Source organism: Sebastes umbrosus, chromosome 10 (genome assembly GCF_015220745.1).
Source record: "Sebastes umbrosus isolate fSebUmb1 chromosome 10, fSebUmb1.pri, whole genome shotgun sequence".
In the NCBI taxonomy this organism is placed as follows: Eukaryota; Metazoa; Chordata; class Actinopteri; order Perciformes; family Sebastidae; genus Sebastes; species Sebastes umbrosus.
The window spans coordinates 22,521,079-22,542,555 of NC_051278.1; the positions used below are offsets into that span (position 1 = coordinate 22,521,079).

At 37.9% G+C, this 21,477-nt stretch overlaps 2 protein-coding genes and 1 long non-coding RNA gene across 3 annotated transcripts; 1 reads left to right on the forward strand and 2 right to left on the reverse strand.

The window, feature by feature from the left end:
* Positions 1–18: 18 nt before the first annotated feature.
* On the reverse strand, positions 19–5,545 carry bnip4 (BCL2 interacting protein 4). Its single transcript, XM_037782467.1, has 6 exons — positions 5,380–5,545; positions 4,635–4,809; positions 4,139–4,202; positions 3,079–3,185; positions 2,533–2,682; positions 19–644 (listed from the first exon to the last, which is right to left on the reverse strand). Exons 1-6 carry the CDS (start codon positions 5,420–5,422, stop codon positions 602–604), a joined length of 582 nt encoding a protein of 193 aa, XP_037638395.1. The 5' UTR covers positions 5,423–5,545; the 3' UTR covers positions 19–601.
* Positions 5,546–7,789: 2,244 nt separating this feature from the next.
* On the forward strand, positions 7,790–10,041 carry LOC119496083. The gene is made up of 2 exons (XR_005208629.1): positions 7,790–8,869; positions 9,750–10,041. It is a non-coding gene; the product is annotated as an uncharacterized LOC119496083 (long non-coding RNA).
* A 6,066-nt stretch (positions 10,042–16,107) lies between these two features.
* LOC119495202 (alpha-2A adrenergic receptor-like) lies at positions 16,108–20,029 on the reverse strand. Its single transcript, XM_037781451.1, has one exon. The coding sequence runs from the start codon at positions 17,880–17,882 to the stop codon at positions 16,599–16,601; it is 1,284 nt and encodes a 427-aa protein (XP_037637379.1). The 5' UTR covers positions 17,883–20,029; the 3' UTR covers positions 16,108–16,598.
* Positions 20,030–21,477: the final 1,448 nt, after the last annotated feature.

Consider the following 21,477-nt stretch of genomic DNA (forward strand, 5'->3'; position numbering starts at 1 on the left):
ATCCATGAGGGCCGTATGTGTATTTCCAACTTTTTTATTTTGAGTAGGATGAACAAAATGGACCATATTCAGTCTTTAATAATGCTTTCTTATAATCACAATTTACAATTGCACAAATCAAGCAATCAGTAATAGATGCAATCACTAAGCTAATGATCCCGTGGACAAAAAAAATACAAATTTACAAGTCAAAACAATTTCTTTTCATAGCTTCAACTCATAGCTGATCTAAAAAAAAAAATGATAGTATACAGTATCATTTTAAATCAGAAGTGATTTCTCATTGCAAAACGAAAAAAGGCAATGGCGTACACAATATATCAGTTCCCTAACATGCAGATTTAAGGAGCAGGAAGCAGCAAAACAGTCATCTCCAGGCCAGGACAGAGATAACAGCACGGAGCACAGGATTGGTCACTGATGTGTTCACCATGAAACAGCAATGACCAATCCTGAACTCTCCACACTGGCGTGAGCAAACTCAATCAAATTGGACCTTGTCACATTTCCACATCTCCCTCGATCATCAGAAGGTCCCGCTTTAAGGCATGCCAAGATGGTCACGTCGAGGTGACGGGGTGTCGACACGCCGCCTGCCTACTTAGTAGGTGTTGTGGGAGGTTAGACGCTTCCCAAAATATATCCTAAAAGAAGAGAGACAAACATGTAAAATAAGACGGTGCTGAGAGCAAAATATACAAAAAATAGGTACATTTTCAAATTTTCCAAAAATATTTATTACTATAAATACACTGATGCCTCATCACCATAGGTTTGTCACTAAAAAAAATATATGTGCCATATGTTTTTTTTCTTTTTTTTAAAGGGCGCTATTGATAACATTCAGCCACTAGATGTCACACTCCCTCCCCCGTTCCATTGCATTCACTTCACAACAAGTGGTTGCCAGGTTGTTGTACAACCTGCATATTTTATGGTCGAGTGGAGTTAGACTCAGACAGACAGTCATGTCAAGTGATGAATTTTTCGTGGTAGTCTAATGAAGTAATTTTGCAACATGTAGCTATACATTAGCTGTCAAAGTTAACGCGATAACGCCACTAATTTCTTAAACGCATTAACGCAACTCGCTATGTTCAAGGCTGTACTCGGTTTTAAAGCTGGTGTGAAGATACTGGTATCACATGAAACTAGAAAAAAACTAAGGAATCCATTGGTACCAACCATGTCATACTAGCTTGTCGCAAAGGAGACTAAATAACGCTATAAAGTTACGCTAAAATTTGGCAAGGAAAAACATGTTATGATTTGCCATGTTATGATTTGAGCATATTTTTATGCTAAATGCAGTACCTATGAGTGTTTCTGGATAATATGTGTCATTGTTTTGTGTTGTTAATTGATTTCCAATAATAAATCTATACACACATTTGCATAAAGCAAGCATATTTGCCCACTCCCATGTTGATAAGAGTATTAAATACTTGACAAATCTCCCTTTAAGGTACATTTTTAAACAGATACAAAAATGTGTGATTAATTTGCTATTAATCGCCATTAACTATAGACAATCATGCTATTAATCACGATTAAATATTTTAATCGATTGACAGCCCTTTATTAGCTATAGATTTATGTTACTTTGCTGCCTCAAAATTCAGAGATACCACGTCATACCAACGTCATTATAATATTGGCTCACAAGCCTTGTTAGAAGTGGGAACCGAACGCCAGATATCTTCCACGGAGATAAACAAAAAAATTATGTGGGTATATTATTTTGAAAATGATTTGGCTACATAAAATTGTTATCAATAAGACATTTAAGTAAATTTGTTGAGATGAGACAGATCACTACTGGTGCTAAACAGAATTTCCTAATAAAGCAAGTTATATTTTCTGCATTTTTAAGCCCAAAGAGTTGGGACACACCAGACCAAACTGAGTGACCTGTGTACTCTCACAGCTAGGAGCAAAGCCCTGAGCATACTAGTAGGTTACTGTTACTTTTCACCTACTAAATCTGAGACGCTGAACATGAGGTTGCCTCTCAGGCTACTGGATATTTGTTTTTTTGGAACTGCTGTTTTTTTGTAGCGATAATACTGTTCTCTCCTATTCTACAAATGGTAAAGGTCAAGGTTTATGAATGTCACAAATGTAAATAAAACTGTTGTCCCACCACTGAAAATCGAAACACAAGCTTGGAATCTATCACTCTCAAATTGACTGACAGGCCATTTAATGCAGAGACTAACACCAGACAACCACTAAATTATTCATGTTGTGTTGGTGCAGTTAAAGGTCTGTTTGCATCAGCGCTGTTTCTAAACAGTAGGTCTATATTTTCATGTATGATTATTTGAAAAAATACCAAATACATTTTTAATCTGAATGTCAACTTACTCCATTATTTATGTGAAGATGCATCAACTGAATGTGGTCAAAAAGCTGGGATTTAAACATCCTTTTAAGGACCCCTCTGCAATTTCCTCTAGAGGTTCCAATTGAATATTTTGAGATACTGTACTGTAATATTGCCAGAGTTAGATATTAAATGATACTGCTTACCCTAGGCCAACAGCAAGTATGTGAGAAATGATTAATGAAGGGAGGAAAAGCTTCAGAAAGTCAGCGGAGAGAACGCCTCCCTTCTTCATGACGCTGGTGTTCCTGATGCTGAGAGGGGTCGAGCGCTTAGGGTGCTTCAGCAGGAACTCCCTACGGAGGAGCACATTAATTTTTCACGGTTTTTGAATACATTAAACTCAATGAGTGCCAGTCTAATGTCATACCGATACCTCTGCTCACACAGACATCTTTTTTTTCTATTCTATGAATAACAAATCATGGCGTAAAATAAATACACTTAGGCTAATATGTGTAAAAGATTAGGACATATTCCTTTTAGCTCTACCATCACTGTTTACTCTACTATGTTTCCTATTGGTAGAGATTACTTGTGCATCCGAATGGTTCATAATCATCAATTATTTTAGGCCCATTTGTCTTAAACCTTGGTATAGTTATGTGAACTAAGATAATGCCACTGAAATTACAAAAAAAAAATCCTTCCTAATACTAAGAGTTACCAAATCAGTGTTGGTGGCTACATACTTGCGTGGATGGTTCTCGGGTCGACTAGACCAGTCCCAGATCCAGTCAGCATTTTTCTTCATCACGTTCTCTACTTCCTGTCTTCTTTCTTGGAAGTCTTCATCTGACTAAAAACACAAATTGTGGATAATCAAGCAATTAACTTGTCCATCACTGATATTTAAAAAAAACAACAGTATGCTGCGAAACATCATTAGAACAATTTAATAAAAAATAAAAAAACACTTAATTAAAGCAGCAGTGGGTAGAATTGGAGCAATTATGATTTTAAAAAGTTATTTTTTATAAAACGGTCACTATATACTGAGACAGATAATCTGTAAAAAAAAAAATCATGTTCCTCTGTGTCCTCCAGTGCTCCTAATGGCATCTGTAAGATTTCAAAGACCGGAGGAAAACAACCAATCAGAGCCAGGCTGGAGCCTGCCGTCTCTGAGCAGCTGTCAATCACTCGCGAACTCCGATCAAACGGTCAAACTAGGCTGCACTGATCAAATATGAATTAATATTATGTTTCTAATTCTTACCTCAAATGTTTTCAGAAACATCTTGTAGTGTACTTTTTAGCTGTAAAATGAGAGAGTTTGTGACCCGGCAGCCAGGTTGAGATAAGTTAAGGAAATACCAAGCACCGCCCAGCAAACTTTCTCATTTTACAGCTAAACAGTACACTACAAGATGTTTCTGAAAACATTTGAAGCATGAAATAGGCATTAAAGTAACAGAATATTAATTCATATTTGATCAGCGCTGCCTAGTTTGACAGTTAGATCGGAGTTTGCGAGTGATTGACAGCTGCCTCCGTTGAACGAACAGCCAATAGGAACGCTTTCTTTCTGTGAAATGACCTGTGATTGGCCAAAGTCTTAGATTTTTTAAAGCCTGAAAACAGAGCCATGAGGAGGTGCAGAAGTCTAGTTGTCTCTCAGAATACTTGAATTACAACATGCTGAAAGGTTATTATGGAATTTTTGCCCAATGATGTCAAAAACATTCTGCCTACTGCCACTTTGATTAGACTTGGATAACAGATTTGGATACAGGTTAGTGACAAATATACCTGTGAGCTGTTTGCATCTGAGCCTCCTCTCCACAGAAGAAGGGGGGTCTGGGCCCTAAGTGGGCTGTTGTGAAGAAGACAAACAATAAGGGGTCACTTAAGATAAGATAAGATAAGATGAATTTTTATTAATCCCTGGAGGGAAATTCAGGTGTCAAAAGCAGCAACATCAGTAAACAGAGTGAAACACAGGAGAGGTAAAGGTATACAAAAATTATAAAAACAATAATAGAGATTTAAAAGATACAGAGTGAATGGGTGAACATAGTGTGTACAGTCCGTCAATAAATAAATGTAATATGTACATATGTGCAGTCTATAAAGTGGTATATAGGATGTATAGTGTAAAGCCAGTGGTTTGAGTCCAAGATGGTTGCAGATAGTGCATGTTTAAAGTTCTTAAAGACACTTTAAGACACATGTATTACAGGCTATGTATTACACAACGTAGGCTATAAGAAAAACAAACTGTGCTTCCCCCTTTTGCCCCACAAACCTGTTGCACAAGGAGCTTCCTTTGGAGCTGTTCCTGCCTGACTCGTGCTGTGCGTCAAGCAGCATTTTCTCCACGTCACCCTCCTCCTGGATGGGTGGTGTAGAGATTTGCTCCTGGCTTCCATGATGACTACACTGAGAGCCAGTGCCACAGAAATGCAGCTCAACCCAGGAACCTTAAATCAAAATGCATATAGTCTTATTAACACATTAAATCTATTATATTGGACCTGATCTGTCCTCCATTATCTCACAATGAGTCTCTTGAAAATGAAGTCATATATCCTGTGACTTCCCTGCAATATGGACTGTTTCCTATGACCTCTTATATACATGTTTTTGATCTGAGCTGTACCAGTGTTTGTTTGTTTGTTTGTTCTCGTTTTGTTTTCTATTAGTTTTTTTTATTATTATTATTGTGTTTGTGAAAATAAGAAAACCCAATAAACATATTATAAAAAAAAAAACACATTAAAAGGAACATTAAATCAAAATGCATAGTCTTATTAACACATTAAATCTGGTGGGTATACCCAGTATGGTATCAATGGCCTATAAATAGGCTTGGATTTGCCAGGCAGACATGGGACAACGATAGCACAATGAACAGATAACGTTGAAGACTGTCCTTGTCCATGAAGTCATTTTGTAATATTGCACATATGCCTCATTAACTAACTAGGGCACTGCTGTCCTCTTTGGTCTCTCTACGTCTTATATCGATACAATAATCCTTTATAATTTACCTTGCAGACTCTCGTCTGGTGAAACGTCCTTCTGGAGCGACATTGTCCTCGTGTAATGTTGCGGGTCCACTCGTTAATGTGGTTTTAGAGGCCTAAATAGAAGCGTGGTGGTGAAATCTATGTAAACAGCTGGAGCACCAAGTGTCAAAATAACGATGATGCAATTCTGTGTTTATCTGAAATGTGATTGGCTCGTACAGCACGCAGAGTGCGCATGCGCGGACAGGACACTCTTCCTGAAAGACCTCAATAATAAACATGGTTGGCAGGTCTGATGTATTAGCTTTGTTATATAACATATTGTTTACAATCTATCTACCTATTTCTATTTATTTTACTTTATTTTATCTTGTTCTTTTTAATCTTGCCTTAATTTGACTTGCACCCTGACTGACAGCAAGCCACCCCCACTGTACACAGTCACATGATATTGATCTTGCCCAGTTATGTTGGCTTTTTTAAAGTTTTATTTCTTTATTTCTTTTTCTTTTTTCTTTCTTTTTTTTCTTTTTCTCTCCATTTTGTTTTATCCATGTTTAATTTAATTTAATTTTGTTATGAGGAAAAGAAGAAAATATATATGTATATATATATGTATATATATATATATATACATATATATATATGAAAAAAAACAAGAAAGTAAAAAATAAATAAACTCCTCAACTGGCCGGGCATGGGCCATGCTGCCTCAACACCAACTGGTCTCCTCCTCCATCTCCTCTCTCCTCCCTCCAATGATTGCCAATGAATAGAAAAAGGCATAAGCCCTCAGCTATCAAACCAGGCTCACGAATTTACGATTACGATATTGTTTACAACTGAAATAGAGCTTTTGCTCATGTTAGTTTATTTGACACTTTGGTTGAACTTTACTTATTACAGCAGTTCCACACACCTGTCTGCAGATGGCAGTCATTGCCCATCACTCCCCCCCTCTCTCTCAATGGCTTCATACCCATCATACAGTATATAGGCCACATATCTCTAACTATGTAACTGCATATTGTGCAATTATTTGGCCAACAAATTTCAAAAAGTCAAGTTCAATATTAAAAATACAGTAGTCAATATGTATATACTATATCAGTGGTTCCCAACCTATTTTCTCCCTCCCCCGAATATTTTCTGAAATCATCACCCCTAAAAAAATATTACAAATCTTTGAACAAAATCCTCATTCTGAATAAGGTGAATCAATACATTAAATTAGTATATTTTTATGGAATCAACTTTCTTTAATGTCGCTAGTTTAATGAACATAAATAAAGTGATGATGTCTTGACAGATTTGCAATCAGATACACAATGTGATATTCTTTGTAACAACTTAATTAATTCACTATAATAGTGTTACAGCCCAAAATGTTTTGCTATTGTGGTTAAACGAATGTAATTTATGGTGTTGTTAGGTTGCTGCTAGACCGCCCCATCATACAGATGCGGGCCTCCCTTTGTGTGCAACCGTGCATGGGTTTAAACAGAATGTGGCCTACTAAGTTGTAATAAATATATCTTTTTTAAATAGTTTTACATATACTTTTGTATAAATTATCCAGTAAGAGTGTTACTATGATTTTATTTATACATATGCAAATCTAATTTTGACAGCGTCAGAGCAGACAAATCCTGGCACACCCCCTGTGATCTCTGGGGCCCCCTAAGGGAGGCCCGGACCCCAGGTTGTGAACCACTGTACCATATTACACATGCACTTTCTGTCACTGTGTCTACAATTCTACAATTAAATGAATGCTTTCTGGTTTTTAGAGTTGTTTGCACCCTGATCTGAGGAGCACAGAGGGATTATTTACTAAAGAAAAAACTACTACTAAGTCTCTCCTGACTTCTTTTAATTAACTTTTCCACCAGTGACTGCACAATGTGCTGTACTTTGACAATGCAAAACATGATTTCTTGAAGAGGCAACTCCAAATTTGAGGCTGGCAAATTTAATTATGTTTGCTACCATGGAGATTAATATGATTGATTATTCTCGCAAAATTAAATTATTTCTACAATAGAGGGGGGCTTATTATTCTGGAGTGGGTTCTCCTTCCTGGCAAACCACGAACCACAAGCGATAAGTTACTTAAAAAACTTCTTACTGCAGTTTTCTTCCTTAAAAAACAAGCCAGCCCAAACAAGCAGTAGCCTATTAATTAAATCCCCTTTGGTGTTGCATCAGGGTTTTGTTTTGCAATTAATCTTTTTTAATTTTCGGTAAGCTGTTTGTTTTAAACAGAAAGTAATTGTTTACAGTGTAGTTACTGTAATCACCAAGTACATTTTTTTGTATTTTGCCACAGTATGAGAGAGCAGTGAATTAAGACTCATACTGACAGTCTCAAGGAGACACACATTTTAAACTCTGCTCACTCCAGCAATGGAGAAAACATGCCTTTTGCCACACTGCACTTGGGAATAACTGGGATTTCACTTGTAACCCAGACAGATAGATCATTCAGAGTAGACATATTAAGTGGCGGTGGCATCGTGAGAAGTAATCACAGAACTTCCCATTATTCGAGTCAGTGCTAAGAAATCAAATGATTTTCTACATTCTAAAAACAATGCCTATAAATTCTAATAACCAAGCCTCTTGAGGGTGGCACTATTTATTTTCAGTATAACATACAATATGAAAAAATGTCAGTGATTCAATCAACAATGCATACATACATGGTGCTCAATAACCACTAAATAAACATTTATGGAAACATAAGCGATAAAGAATTTATCACAGGTAATATCTCAAATAATATGATACTCTGTTGGTGCGAGTTGTTGAGATTTTCATGTAGTGCTGTCAGAATTTATGACGGATGCAATATTCGCTGTAATTTTGTTAAGTGTTATGAATGTTGTGTTCCGCTCCGCATCCCGGCTCTCATTACAAAAACGCTCTCACCAGATGGCGTATGTACCAGAATGGATGCATTGTACAGTGTTATGATACCTCTCCACATGCTACTTTGAGCTATTTGCTATTTCACGTGTGCCACATGGCTTTAAGCTTTATTCAGAGTTCAACACGGAATCTGATGAGTGATATACAGTATGAGCACTGGCCACCACTGAATTCACACATCCTGTGATACTGATAACCTGTGATATAGTATGAGATGAAAAAACTCAAAGCAGCTCAAACATGGGAAACTGTATCGGTTCAAACCAAGAATAAAAAGTAGGAAGGTGATATTTGACATTCACAGTCCCAAAATATAAAATACTGTCCAAAGCCCCCCAAGGAAGGAAGCCCCCTCCCTTCAGGCCATTAAATTAAACCAGAAATTACCATCTGGAGGTCTATCAGCGATCACTGCAGATAATCTACCATGATCAGAGGTAATGTCTTAGAGCAGAAGAAAGTCACATCCTCTTTTGCATCAGCAAGATAAAGAAAGAATTAATAAAGTAAAACCATAACGTTATAAGAAAATCTACCACAGGTACCATAGGATTCAGGGATGCTACTGCAGAACCAAGAGGTCTGTAATCATGGTACGTTTCACAAGAACAAACTAAAACTCTCCAGACTCTCTGCCCTGTACCTGATGTATACCTAAACCTAGTTAGCTAGGTTAGTTAGCTAGCTAGCTAGCTAGGTTAGCTAGGTTTAACTAGCTAGGTTAGTTAGCTAGCTAGCTAGCTAGGTTAGCTAGGTTAGTTAGCTAGCTAGGTTAGTTAGCTAGCTAGCTAACTAGGTTAGCTAGGTTAGTTAGCTAGGTTAGCTAGCTAGGCTAGTTAGCTAGCTAGCTAGGTTAGCTAGGTTTAACTAGCTAGGTTAGTTAGCTAGGTTAGTTAGCTAGGTTAGTTAGCTAGCTAGGTTAGTTAGCTAGGTTAGCTAGCTAGGCTAGTTAGCTAGCTAGGTTAGTTAGCTAGGTTAGCTAGCTAGGTTAGTTAGCTAGCTAGGTTAGTTAGCTAGGTTAGCTAGCTAGGTTAGTTAGCTAGGTTAGTTAGCTAGCTAGGTTAGTTAGCTAGGTTAGCTAGCTGGGTTAGTTAGCTAGCTAACGTTACATGAGTCACAGGGACTAGCTAACGTTACAGGGTATATATAAATGGTAAAATGGTATAATAAGTAAGTAAATAATCATTTTATATAATATTGTCTATTCGTCCATTGTAACAAACATTGCAATATAAATAAGTCAAGTGTTATTTAGCCCACATTTTCTCTAACCAACAACATTGTCATCAATGTTTCAAAACAATTGTTCCTCGTTTAAAATGAAGTTATCAACAAACCAACATTTAGCTAAGCTAATCCCATTTAGCTACATAGCTACTAAGTTCAGTCGTTTCTAGCAACATCTTAAACACAAATGCACTTCATGCAATACTTTTTTAAATGATGATTTACCATTTCAGGAGTCGAAAGAGTACTTTTTGCATTTGAGGTAAAGGGATCATCTGGAAAATATCCACAATGAAGCCACACATCTGCAGACAGTAGAGGTAAGTGCCACAACACACTCTTCTGAATCCACAGATCAGCTGGCATTACTCTGAAGTATGGCAATGTAGTAGTAGGCTAATCATACATATGTCAAAAAGAAGGATCATTTACTATTTAGACAGATTGCAACCACTAGCTACTTTTCATAATTGTAATTTAGTCACAGGCCATTGTGCCAAAGCAGGACCACTCCACCATTCACTTCTATGCTTGAAAAAAAACTTGGAAATAGTTATTAAATACCCATAAAAACTGGAACACAGAAAACCGTTTCACTAAACTGTCTCTAAAGGTGAAACTATACCCATAAAATTAAAATGAATATATTATATTTAGCATAATATTTAAGTCAGAGCATAATCAAAATCATGTCAAAAATAAATGCATGTTTACATAGTGTGCTTTACTCTTGCTTAGCTTGCTTCGTATGTTATTGAGTTTTTGAAATGTAGCAACACACAATCAATTTTGTCTTTTAATCTTTTATTTACAAACACACAGTATATTATCTTTCCTGGATATCATCTGCAAATATGCATAAAATCATTTGCAATCGTCTCTGACACCCTTAGAAATATATTTTGGTGCAAGTAATAACGTCAGATCTTGATTCCACTCTATCTGAATGATGTAGTCATGTCGTGTTCTCATTTCAAATGTTAATCATATATTGTGACTTATGATTCCACAACAGTAGTCAGTTTGCCTTGTTGCTTGAGACCCTTGAGACCCTTCAAAAAGAAGTAAAACAGACAATGTTGACACCATTGCAGTGGATGACAAGGGTGAAAAGGAAAAGCGGAGCGCCCAAAGAGACGTCCCAGTTGATAGAGTGATACAGCTTGCTCTTTCTGTGTGTAGGTGTGTGTTAACTGACAGCCTACTGACGGATGGATTGTTGTCCACAGCAGCTGGCTGTTGAAGACAGATAAAGTGCAATCATAGCAAGCTTTATCAGGAGTAGCTGTTTACTTTCTGTGTGCATGTGTGTGTAGCCCGACATCATCCAGGAGCATGTCATGGGTGGGGCGGGGGTGCTGTGCAGAAGCTTGTGCATGAGGAGGAGGAGGAGGAGGAGGAGGAGGAGGAGTAGGCCAGACTGGAATTGGATACGATCGATAGCACGGACAGGACAAGACGGCAAAGGAAGAATTATGGTGTCCGGAGCAGGAGATTTGCCAGAGCTTAATGTGGTATCAATGAGGATTCACTGCAGAACATGGAAAGCATTGCTGTAGATGGTGCATGGAGTTTCACAAAGGGCAAATATCTCTGCTTTTGATGGCAATGAGCAAGAGGAATCATTGTTCTAGAAACTCATTGGAGTTTTTATTCAATTTCAACTCGGTCTGACAGATTTTTAAGGCCATTGTCACTCAAGACAAATGAGTAAGACCCATATTTAACGGCTCAGCCTTTAACCTTTTCACCCCATTGCCCCTTCTCTTTTCTTCTCTCTGTCTCACACACATACACACTTACATATATATATACTGTATATACCCAAAGGCACTTGTTGCTACAAGAAAACCAGAGGAGTTCAGAATATCCCGTAAAACCGACTTTGTTGTTTATAAAATAAAATGTCACGGATTGTTTTTAATATGCTCAAAATGAAAAGATAATATCTGTATCTAGAAACAAAGAGGAGGTCAAATGGGATTAATTTAATGCATTATTGAGTAAGGATTGGCTGTCCCAAAGAATGAACTTCCGTTTGTTGATACATTTGATATATTTAGTAAGTTCCACAACATCCCAATGCACTTTGGTTCTCTTAACTCCCTGTGGGGTCCTCATTCCCCCAGGGTTTTCTTGAGCCCCTTCCAGACGAGCATGTTGATGGGCTAAGAAAATATAAGAACCTTCGAGCTGAAGCTGACCTTTTTTTTTTTTAATCCTAAGAAAATACTAATAACAAAAATCTCTTTCTCAAGGACTGGAGATCAAAAGCGGCCTCTAATGGCTCTAATCTTAGCAAGCAGGAAAAAAATGGCCTTGCAAGTCATTCAGAAAATACGTACTAATGGTTGGTCATTTATTTAGTTTTTTAAATGCAGTCATCTTTTGCATACTTAAACAGCTAGAAATATTGTAATTAAATGAGGCTGCCATTCGATTCAAATATTTAATCGTATGATAGTTAATAGCCTATTGTTAATTGCGATTAATCGCAAATTAATTACACATTTTTAACTGTTCAAAATGCACCTTAAAGGCAGATTTGTCAAGTATTTCATACTCTTATCAACTTGGGAGTGAACAGATATGCTGCTTTATACAAATGTATGTATATATTTATTATTGGAAATCAATTAACAACACAAAACAGTGACAAATATTGTCCAGAAACCTTCACAGGTACAACACAGGCAACAACAGCTGTCAGTGTGTCAATGTGCTGACTTGACTATGACTTGCCCCAAACTGCATGTGATTATCATAAAGTGGGCATGTCTGTAAAGGGGAGACTCGTGGGTACCCATAGAACCCATTTTCATTCACATATCTTGAGGTCAGAGGTCAAGGGACCCCTTTGAAAATGGACATGCCGGTGTTTCCTCTCCAAAATTTTGTGCAAGTGTGGAGCATTAGCCTCTTTCGTGACAAGCTAGTATAAAATGGTTGGTACCGATGGATGCCTTACACATTACACATTCAAAAACAGGGTTAAAATAAGACATTTCATTGAATCAAATTTCCATTACAGATGTGATAGTGAGCAGAATGAGTAGAGAAAGTAACAGAGATTGCATCAGGCGAATTATACAGGATCTTCCTGCTGCTTCCATCCCTCACAATGTTATTTGATTATCTCACATCCTTATCAATCCAAGAGGGAGGAAGTATTGTATGCCCCAGTGTGCCAGATGCATTGTTCCCAATTCATAATGAATGACCCCACATTCAATTAAAAACACTCTATTCATCACCAGCTATGATTTAAACTTGTTAGTATGGCCTCGTTGCCTCTGTCTGACTCTGTGCGATCCCGCCCTGACAATCTCTGTCTGGGACGCAGTCTCTTCTCCTTTGGTCTTTAATTCACCGGCCTCTTCGAGATACATGACTAGCAGCTTTAAAAAGCACTTATTGAGCTGTAGGCGGGAGAAATAAGAAGGAAATGGAGAAGACTGACTGACTGGGGAGCTGTGTGAGAGTTGTGGGAACGCCTGCCAGAAGCAGCTTATAAAGTGTAGTTTTATAAGCTGTGGTGTCACAAGCATAAATTGTGATGCTCTGAAGTGGCCTTTAGAGCGGGGGATAAATCATTCTCTGCAGAGAGAGAAAGTGGACGTGTGTGACGCTGAGAATAGCAATAGTAACCGACCGCTTACAGTTTGTAACCACCCATAATTCATGGTGATGTGGAGTGAGGCATGGAAGATTGAAATTTCCCTGAAAACGTCAGTAACAAGCCATTAATTCAATGTGTCACCAATGTTTTTGTGGTTTACATTTAACAAACTAATTACGAGACATATCCAAGTCAACTCTTGATGAATTTCTATGATTACCGCTGTTTCATTATTCTTCGCGGGCAAGTAATGTAATTGGCATTTAATCTCTATTGCATGGAGATATTGTGCTTAAAAAATGTAATGTATGCATGCCGCTGCTCAAGCATAGCGACGGACTCCATTACAGTTGTCATTTTAATTAAAGAATGCATTCAGTTTGCAATGGCTGCACTTTAATCTTTCAGAGACACATTAATGTGCCGTGGATCAGAGCCAAGTAGACATATTTTGTCTTACAAATATTTGAATGTACTAAATGCTACAGTACTGGTGTAAACAGCTACTTCTGTTTGAATATTCCAACAACTGTAATAATCTGTAATTGAGTATGTTTATTTTCAGTCTTCATAAGTGCTATTATGAAGGGGCTTTTTCCAGTACAGTTTAAACATATTGTGAGCATCAGTCCTAACAAAGCACACTTGCTCCTCGTACTGATTAAACAACCTTGCGGAAATAGCTTTATTTATAAATTCTCATTGCCACAAGGCCTCAATGTTTTCTAATATTTTCTCTTGTCAGATTGTTCGTGGGAACTCAATCGGCAATACAGTAGGTCTATAGTTTACCATTTGTGGTGAGTATTTTAAGACGTGGTTGAACCCAAAACATGTGTACCACAGGAATCTCAAAACACCAGAGAGTCCCAGAGAGCAAGTCATGGGAATCACTCTGTTATTTACTGTATATATGAGAGGTGGTGGGTGGAAATGTTTGCTAAGGTAAAGCAATTATGGATGGTGCAGTTACTTTATTTCAGGTTCACAGGCTGATAGCGGTCTAAAAGTCTATTTGTTAAGGAAAAGTTGATCTATATAAAGAAAGGAAGTTATTCCTGCCTGTGGCCATCAAACTTTACAACTCCTCCCTCTGAGTGTCAGACACTCTGGACCTGGATTTATGTCACCTATCAGCTGCTATATATAATACTGACTTAACTGTACAATAAATCAACTATGCAATACTGTCATTAATAGTGCATTTATACGGTACATTCAAGAAATTTTCTTATTCATTTCTTATTTATACCATTCTGGCATTTATATTTAACACACTTAATAGATCCCACTTCTCAGCATTTTGTATTCACTTATTTGGACTTTCATATATTTCTTATATTCTCATTTTCTTATTTTTAATGTCAGTATTTGCTTATATTTCTTTACATATTTTGTGTTTATATTGTAGTATTATGTAAATAATTTACATGTTACATACTCCTTTATTTCTATTTTCTTACATTTCTTTATGTTTATACAAGTGCAACTGTAACGCCCCAATTTCCCCCTCGGGGATCAATTAAGAATTTGTGATTCTGATAACAGAAAAGGAGAACAGATGATCAAGTTTTGGAGTACACAACATTGCTAAGCTTGTGTGGATATCAACCTCAGAGTGTAATTTGCAGCAGCCACTGCCTGATTTTTGTTTGACTCCAGGGGATGATTTAATAATATCCTGATATGAAGGGCAATAATTCATGATAAATTCCTTTCAATATTGTTGTTGTTGAACCTCCAAGGCGTAATTTGCTCTTCATATAATTGTCATGTTCTCGTGCTCGTTATGAGTGAAGGAGATTGTTGCTGGTATGGGAAGACAACATCTTTTGGGGTACAATTTGCTTCCATGTGCTATTGTTTGTACTTTTATACAAAGATGAATAGGGTTTGTTTTTTAATTTGCAATACTATAGCATTTGCAATTGTCTACTTCTCTAAATCTGTCTTTTGTTTCATTATGAGGATCAATTACAGAGAGAGGCATACTTTCCAAATAATATGTTTCATTCGGGCACTTCATTCCTCTTGCAGAATAATTACTGTCATGAGCGCATGATTCCGTTTTCAGTCATAATGAAATTATTGGCCATGTTTGTTTACAAACTATAAACATTTCAGTGTTTTACAGCATTTGTATGCATATTTGTAGCACAACAAACACAAGTATTTCTTGCACTACAATATGGTCTGTCAATTTGAGAAGTTGATAAATTAAGTTTGCATGTGCTGTCTGCCTTTATGTTACTATCATGATTATTTTCACTGTCACAGTTTTCTCTCAGAGGTAATGTGCAGGAGTAATCTTTCCCTTTTCTAAGTCTAAATCAGTGCTTCCCAACCTTTTATCTTAAACTGACGACCCCAGACTAAGTGACATATTTTATGGATATTTCATATTATATTCAATGCATAACAATAACATTACAGAACAACTGATAAACTGTACAATTAACTGACATTTTGAATAATAGTGAACACAATAACTGCAGGAAGTTTGTGTAAAATGAGAAATTTTGATGAATTTTGAGCCGATTATTTCCTGTGAATATTGCATCAGAGATGAGTTTTCCTGTAATTTTTTGGAACTTTTAATACAATTCTCTCTCTGTAATATGTACTTTTTTTGAAATTTCAACAATCATACATACTTAATAGGCTTCTTTTTAGACAATTTTAATGTTTTCTTCTCCCTGGCGCTTGGCCGCTGTTCTATCCGCTTTTTGGTTGTTTTAACTGCATACTTTTCTAATGCAGGATGAGGTTGTTTAGCAGAGAGGGAATGCTCTGTGAATATACTGTAGCTAGTGTTCAGTTCTTCACTATGCCCTTATCCGTGATATATTTTTATTTTCATAAGTTTATATCTTAAATAATAATCCAAACTTTAAAAAGAACAATTTAATTATTTTTTTTACAGAAATGAATCAAATGCTAAGATATAGGCTAGTGTATGCTATATATTATTTAAGGTTGTCTTAAAATCAAGAAGGCCTCACGACCCCCATTAAGCTTTGGTTACCCCTAGTGGGGGTCGGGACCCGCAGGTTGGGAACCAGTGGTCTAAATCACAGTCTTTTAAGCCTTTAAAGTTCAAAGCATGAGGACCCAAACAATGAGAGATGATATCTGATACATTTAAATACTGTTACAAATGAACACATACAGGTAGAAAATGTATCATTCATGTTGTCACAATTGTACAATGTAAACTCACCGGTTGTCACAGTGTAATACTAGCTGTAAAACAAACTGCACATTATTTTTTTGCATGATTTAATATTATAAACATTTACTAATGTGGAAGCACACATGTAAAAACACAAAAGCAAAACATGCTACATTTTTTTTTCATTTTTATTCAATAAATATCTTTTTAATGTAATATTTGCACTGATAGGAGCCTTAATATAGATGACTAAAAATGCTGTTTTTGAAATGCATACATATAAAATCTTATCTATAACCCTCTTCTGTCCCTTTTACAAAGGATCTTTTTAAAAGACCTCCTGAAGTCATTGTTGAATATAGTGTATATAACAGGATTTAGCGAGCTATTGCAGTAACCAAACCAGAAAAACATTTTGAACAATGTCTCTGGGACACAGCAGGCGTCACACACAGCGGTGAGCGTGTATGTGAAGAAAAAGGGGAACCAGCAAAGAACAAACACTCCCATGACCACGGCCAGAACAAATGTGAAGCGCCTCTCTCTGTTCTGCCTCCCTTTCCACTTGCTTACTCTCACGCAGGGCTGCGCCTCTGGCTTTGGAGAGGTTTCTCCAGGCTTCAGCTGAGCCACTTTGGTTGTTCTCATACCCCTCTTCTTCTTCAGGGAACACAGGATGGTTTCATTCCCATCAGACGAGGAGGGTTCTTCCTCCGGGTCCAGCCCGTTGATCTCTCCACCGTCCCCCTCTTCCACCTCCCTCCCTTCTCTGTCTTTTCCCTCCAGGGGGTCCAAACCACATTTTGTGTCTTCTGGATTGTCATATCCTCTCTGCCGCTCACCCGGCGGGGCTCTCGTTCTTCTCTTGGCAATCTGATATATTCGAACATACACCATAATCATGATGACGCAGGGCGCAAAGAAAGAGGCGGTGCTGGAGAATATTATATACCATTTCTCCTCGTTTATTTTACATTCAGGTCTGTCCTCTTTACCCTCATCCTTTTTCATCGTGATGAGCGGAGGGAATGAAATGATAGCCGCCAGCACCCAAACTATGAAGACCGTGCATTTAATCCTGCGCGGCGTCCTTCTCAGGTTGTACTCAATCGCACGAGAGACGGACCAGTACCTGTCCAGGCTGATGGCGCACAGGTGAACGATGGACGAGGTGCAGAAGAGCACATCCAACGCCAGATAGATTTCACACCACACTTTACCGAAGAACCAGTAACCCATCAGTTCGTTCGCCAAAGAGAAAGGCATCACAGAGGTGGCAACCAGGATGTCCGCACACGCCAGAGAGACTAAAAACAAGTTCTGAGGTGCTCTCAGGGCTCGGCTCGTGATCACAGCGATTACCACCATGACATTGCCAAACACGGTGAGCAGGATGAGGATGCCCACCAGGATCGTTAAAGGCACAGAGGTCTGCACAGTATAAGGGTGCCTGCCAGGCAAAGTCTCATTACCACCGGTGAAGTTAAGACAGCCCATCAGGATGAGCTGCGCTGTCAGTGATATTGTCCAAACAGCAGTGCTTTTCTGTGCTTCCCAGCAGTCTATTAATATCATCCATTCAAGAACACGGCATCAGAGAATTGAGTTCATTTTGTTGAAAGAAATCTTCTTTCCTCTTCGTCAGTGAGAAAATAAACACCAGAGAAAAATGATGAGAAATGTTTCTTTGTATTAAAAAGACAAAAAAATGGAAAGGAATATAGTTTCCCACATGAGATGATTTTAAAGATAAATCTATTCTTTAAAAAATAATTCTTCATCCACTAACATTTTAGGATAAAATCTTACAGTAAAGTCCCTTGGAAGACATTTCATAAAGCAGACTTACATTGCAGATAGTGCTGGCTCAAGGAGATCCCGTCATCTGTTGTGGCTGAAGTGGAGAGTACGTCTTTTTTATATGGGCTTGATCTGACGCTGAGGATCTGTGATGCCGGCTCCCCTTCAATGAGATCAGTAATGGGCGGAGTTCATCTGCTGCCGGAGATTTAAAAGCAATTTACTCCCAGACCCTGAAACCACTGGCTGATTATGACATTAACAACAATGTTTTGATTGATAGAAGTAATATCTGTAGTTTATTAAATTCTAATGGATTAAGAGTACACTCTTTATGGTTTTTTGCAGTTCTACTTTATGAACAAAATGTTCGGATATATCCTGAAAGAAAAATCACTGGAAATAACACCTGAATCTGCGGAGAGGATCGGAGCCACTTACTGAACAGATCAGTCACTAGTAGTGCCAGAATAAGAGCAGTACATTTACAGGAATGAAAAATTCCCTGATAAAGTAGAATAAATCAAAGTGAATGCACTGAGATATTTCATACACACATATAATCATTTTCTTGTCAACTACTATGCAAACACATGCTGCTGTATGACGTCTGTAAGCAAGATTTACTGTGACTTATTTGCAATACTGTATGTGTGCCAGATCATAGGACACGCTGAGGTCAAGGAGTTTCATTGCGGTAGCTTGTGATGCTTGTGATAACATGCCTAAAAGGGGAAAAACTATTTTTTAATAATGTTTTTTTTTTATTATTTCTGGAGTACTCCAACTAGATATTTCCATTGCATTGTTTTGCCTTCTACCAATGTGTGCTGCTTTATTGAAAGTAATTTCAAGCATGCATTGCTAGTTATCTACTTTAGGATTGTTATTAAATTTTGTTTTAGGACTCAGGACACATGTTTTACTATAATGACTTAATGATGTTTATTTATTAGGAGTAATAAAAATGGTTTCTATCAAGAGATATATTATATAAGTCTTGGTGTTCTGAGGCATCTCTATGCTACACCCTACTCATCTGACCTCGATACTAAAGTACAAAGTCTTGTATGTTTTATTGTAGCACAGCTGTACATGTATTGTTTGAAGAGAGAAGCACAATCTAGCAGGGTGATTTATGGCAGTGGTTCCCAACCTTTTTTTGCTTGTGACTGCTTGATACATAGCCATGTCTACTTGTGACTATGTCTACTTGTATATACACCGATCAGCCATAACATTAGGTCAGCATGGGCAACCTGACTGGCCTGCGGCTACGCAGCCCTATACGCAACAAACTGCGATGCACTGTGTGTTCTGACACCTTTCTATTGGAACCAGCATTAACTTCTTCAGCAATTTGAGCTACAGTAGCTCTTCTATTGAACACGTGAATCAATGAGCCTTTCTGATTCTGATTCTGAAAATGCCCATTATTAGAGACATTTTTTTAGTTCTTTAGTCCAGTCATGATCTTATGACCCCTTTAGATCCTGAAATCAGGATTGTCTTATAAATGTATATATGCTTTTGGCGCCTGTCAGCGGCAGCCCCCTCGCTCTTACATCTCTCTGGGGTGTCAGTAGCTTAGTCCATAGGGACTTGGCTTGGGAACCGGAGGGTTGCCGGTTCAATTCCCCACATGGACAAAGTACTGAGCGTGAACTGGTTGCTGGAGAGATGCCAGTTTGCCTTTTGGGCACTGCCCACCAAACCCCCATCTGCTCGGGGCGCCTGTCAGGGGCAGGCCCCTCGCTCTGACAACTCTCTCCTTAACGCATGTATATAGGTCCTGTTTGTGCGTGTGTGTGTGTTTCCTGTATATAACAGAGTGAAAAATTGAATTTCCCCTCGGGGATCAATAAAGTTCTTCTTTATGTAAAAATATTATAAAAACTTTATTTTTATCCCACAGTCGGACACAAAACCAACCATAAATCATATGGCATAGCTATAGTCGCATTAGAGACAGTAGTGTCCCACACTTGAATGTTATTATTATAGCTATTACATATCAGTATGGGAAAATGAACAGCAGACTAAATATACTATTGTGAGCAGTGCCACTGTAATACCTCCAAGGTGCCGCTTATTTTTTATTTTATTTTAACAAAAACCTGATTCTGATTCTGGAAATGCCCATTATTAGAGACACTTTTTAGTTCTTTAGTCCAGTCATGATCTTATGACCCCTTTAGATCCTGAAATCAGGATTGAGGTCAATAAGTAGCCTTTGTCTTAATGTAAAAATATTATAAAAACTTTATTTTGATCCCACAGTCGGACACAACACCAACCATAAATCATATGGCATGGCTATAGTCGCATTAGAGACAGTAGTGTCCCACACTACTGTCTCTAATAGTAGTGTGGGACACTACTGTCTCTAATGCGACTATAGTAGTGTCCCACACTCCAATAGAGACAGTAGTGTGGGACACTACTGTCTCTAATGTGACTATAGTAGTGTGGGACACTACTATTAGAGACAGTATTGTGGGACACTACTGTCTCTAATGCGACTATAGTAGTGTCCCACACTACTATTAAAGACAGTAGTGTGGGACACTCCTGCCTTAATGCAACTATAGTAGTGTGGGACACTGCTATTAGAGACAGTATTGTCGGACACTACTTTCTCTAATAGTAGCGTCCCGCACTACTATAGTCGCATTAGAGACAGTAGTGTCCCACACTACTATTAGAGACAGTAGTGTGGGACACTATTGTCTCTAATGTGACTATAGTAGTGTGGGACACTACTGTCTCTAATGCGACTATAGTAGTGTCCCACACTACTATTAGAGACAGTAGTGTGGGACACTACTGTCTCTAATGTGACTATAGTAGTGTGGGACACTACTGTCTCTAATGCGACTATAGTAGTGTCCCACACTACTATTAGAGACAGTAGTGTGGGACACTATTGTCTCTAATGTGACTATAGTAGTGTGGGACACTACTGTCTCTAATGCGACTATAGTAGTGTCCCACACTACTATTAGAGACAGTAGTGTGGGACACTACTGTCTCAAATGCGACTATAGTAGTGTCCCACACTACTGTCTCTAATGCGACTATAGTAGGATGGGACACTACTGTCTCTAATGCGACTATAGTAGTGTCCCACACTACTATTAGAGACAGTAATGTGGGACACTACTATAGTCTGTAATGCGACTATAGTAGTGTCCCACACTACTATTAGAGACAGTAAAGTGGGACACTATACTGTCTGTAATGCGACTATAGTAGTGTGGGACACTACTATAGTCGCATTACAGACAGTAGTGTCCCACACTTGGAAGTTAATTATAGCTAATACATACCAGTATGGGAAAATTAACAGCAGACTGAATCTACTATAGTT